The 2,269-nt window shown below is 38.8% G+C and overlaps 1 protein-coding gene across 1 annotated transcript; it reads right to left on the reverse strand.

Annotated features, from left to right (window-relative positions):
• Nucleotides 1-1,069: 1,069 nt before the first annotated feature.
• On the reverse strand, nt 1,070-1,882 carry LOC133038294 (uncharacterized). The gene is made up of 2 exons (XM_061116393.1): nt 1,781-1,882; nt 1,070-1,696 (listed from the first exon to the last, which is right to left on the reverse strand). Exons 1-2 carry the CDS (start codon nt 1,880-1,882, stop codon nt 1,070-1,072), a joined length of 729 nt encoding a protein of 242 aa, XP_060972376.1.
• Between the last annotated feature and the right edge of the window lie 387 nt (nt 1,883-2,269).

The raw sequence follows: 2,269 nt of genomic DNA on the forward strand, positions 1-2,269 counted from the left end.
CAATGGTCGGATGTAGAGAACTCCAGGTTGTAAAGAATCGGTTGAGGGAAAGCAGACAACCACTCATTAGTCACTAATGCTTTGTCGAGTCTTTCTTCTATCCAGTTGTCACTATTCCTTCCTTTCTCCCAAGTAAACGGGTATCCAACAAGAGGCAAGTCGATTAAGTTACAATCATCCAAAGCTCCAATGAAACCCTCAATGATTCGATCCGGGTACAACCTATCCCCTCTTTTTTTCAAGATGAGAACCCAAATTGTTCATGTCTCCCATGAGACTCCATGGAAGAGTACTATCATTTTTAATAGAACGAAGGAGGTCCCAGGTTTTGAATCGTAGTTGTCGTTTAGGCTCCCCATAAACTCCCGTAAACCTCCATTGAACACAGTGTTGTATCTGAATAGTAGCATCAATGTGATTAAAAGAAAACCCCTGAATTACCACATCACTAGTATCCTTCCATAACAGGGCCAGGCCTCCACTATGCCCACGTGCATCAACCACAAAACAACTATCAAAGCCCAATTGGACTCTAATAAACTCCATACTAGTCTTATTACACAAAGTTTCACAAAGAAATAACAAATTGGGCTTCTTTTGGAACACAAGGTCCGCTAAGAATTGTTTGGCCCGTGGGTTTCCCAAGCCCACGATAATTCCAACTTAAGCAACTCATGGCTCTAGGCGGGTCTGAAAACCAGAACCCGCCAAAGACCCATTTTTTGGAATCCCCACAATGTCATGTTCCATAACATGCATAACATCATTAAACTCCTTCTCCAGTGGGCCCACATTCCCCACTATATTATCTGGCCTTCTTCTCTTCGAGTCAACTACATTAGTAATAGAAGAATCAAAGAAATTCCCTCTATTAGTAACATTTAAAGTCAAATCTTCTTCATTGATTTCCATATTCCCCTTGATATTGCCACGTCCCTCATTTTGTGCCTGATTATTTGTGATTACAGAGCCATGAAATTTGCCAACCAATTCCCCCATTACCTCCAGATTTCTAGGAATCAGCATCACGCTCTGATCTGATCTGCTAGCAAGACAATCCTAACGTGTTTCATCTCGGACCACCGCCCCTGACTGGAGCCACTGCTCCCCAAAGGTCGATTGTCTTCTCTGTGTCGATGCCCTCAAGTCCAGGTCGTACGGCTTCTCTTGGAGATGCAACGGCTTCAAAAAAAAGTCTTGGACAAAACTTCTCCGAGTGTCCGATGATTCCGCAAATGAAGCAAAAAGTAGGCAATCTTTCATACTTCATATTCACCCAGTACCAAGATGAATCCTCATTACTAATCTTCATTCGACGTTTGATTGGTTTTCCAACATTAATCTGAACCCGAACACGTAAATAGTCCCTCCAAACACCCACAAAGTTATTCGGATTCGATTCAACAAACGATCCAATATAGTTTCCTAATGCTATCACAACACTGAGTGTCATGTTTCCAATTTGTAAATCGTAGAGTTGAACCCACATGTCAACATGGTTGATTTCAACAAGCCTTAAATTCTCTCCCTCCTTCAGCCTAGTGAAAATAAAAGGCTTCCTATAATAAGTCCACGGGCTTCCATCAATGACCCTTTGTATATCAATTTCATGATAGAATTGAAAGAGGAATAAATTCAGATTAAGCTCCTTGACATACATTCCCATCCCTGGTTGCCAAAGAAATGCCATCATGTTCTAAAAAACATTGAAATCAAAAACACGACTTGTTAGAAGTTTCCCCACCAAGCACCACCTTGTGTCTATCACCACCTCTTCTACCCTGTTCACTGGGACCCTTAGCACTTCTTCCTCTTCTTCCTCCAGAACAACAACATCACCTCTAGATTCCATGACCCTTCCTTCACTACTGCTACATGCCATGATAGCAAACACATGAACCAGATCAAAGCACAACACTCAAATCAGAGAGACAACCAACGTATCAGGAGATACGACTAATTTCATTGCTATATATTTACATTACTTTAAAATGGAAATAGATTATTTTAAGTTACAAAAATATTCCCAATTAAAATTTGATATATATGTAAAACTTTTTAAAAAAAATTATAATAATAATTAATAAGGGTAAAAATAATAATTCCTAATTTAAGAAATAATGAGTGTAGGTTTAATACCCTGAATTAAGAAATGGATTAGCAAAACTCTAATTAGATAATTATGAATAATTGAGGAATTATATTATTATATAGTTCAATATATGTGAATTTATATGAATTTTAATATGTTAAGACCCCGTTGGTGAGC

Source organism: Cannabis sativa, chromosome 5 (assembly GCF_029168945.1).
Source record: "Cannabis sativa cultivar Pink pepper isolate KNU-18-1 chromosome 5, ASM2916894v1, whole genome shotgun sequence".
In the NCBI taxonomy this organism is placed as follows: Eukaryota; Viridiplantae; Streptophyta; class Magnoliopsida; order Rosales; family Cannabaceae; genus Cannabis; species Cannabis sativa.

Coding starts and splice junctions, on each gene's coding strand:
- LOC133038294 (XM_061116393.1), bottom strand. CDS start 1,882: ATGGCATGTAGCAGTAGTGAAGGAAGGGTCATGGAATCTAGAGGTGAT. Junction 1,697..1,780: donor TAAGGGTCCCAGTGAACAGG/GTAGAAGAGGTG, acceptor AATGTTTTTTAG/AACATGATGGCATTTCTTTG.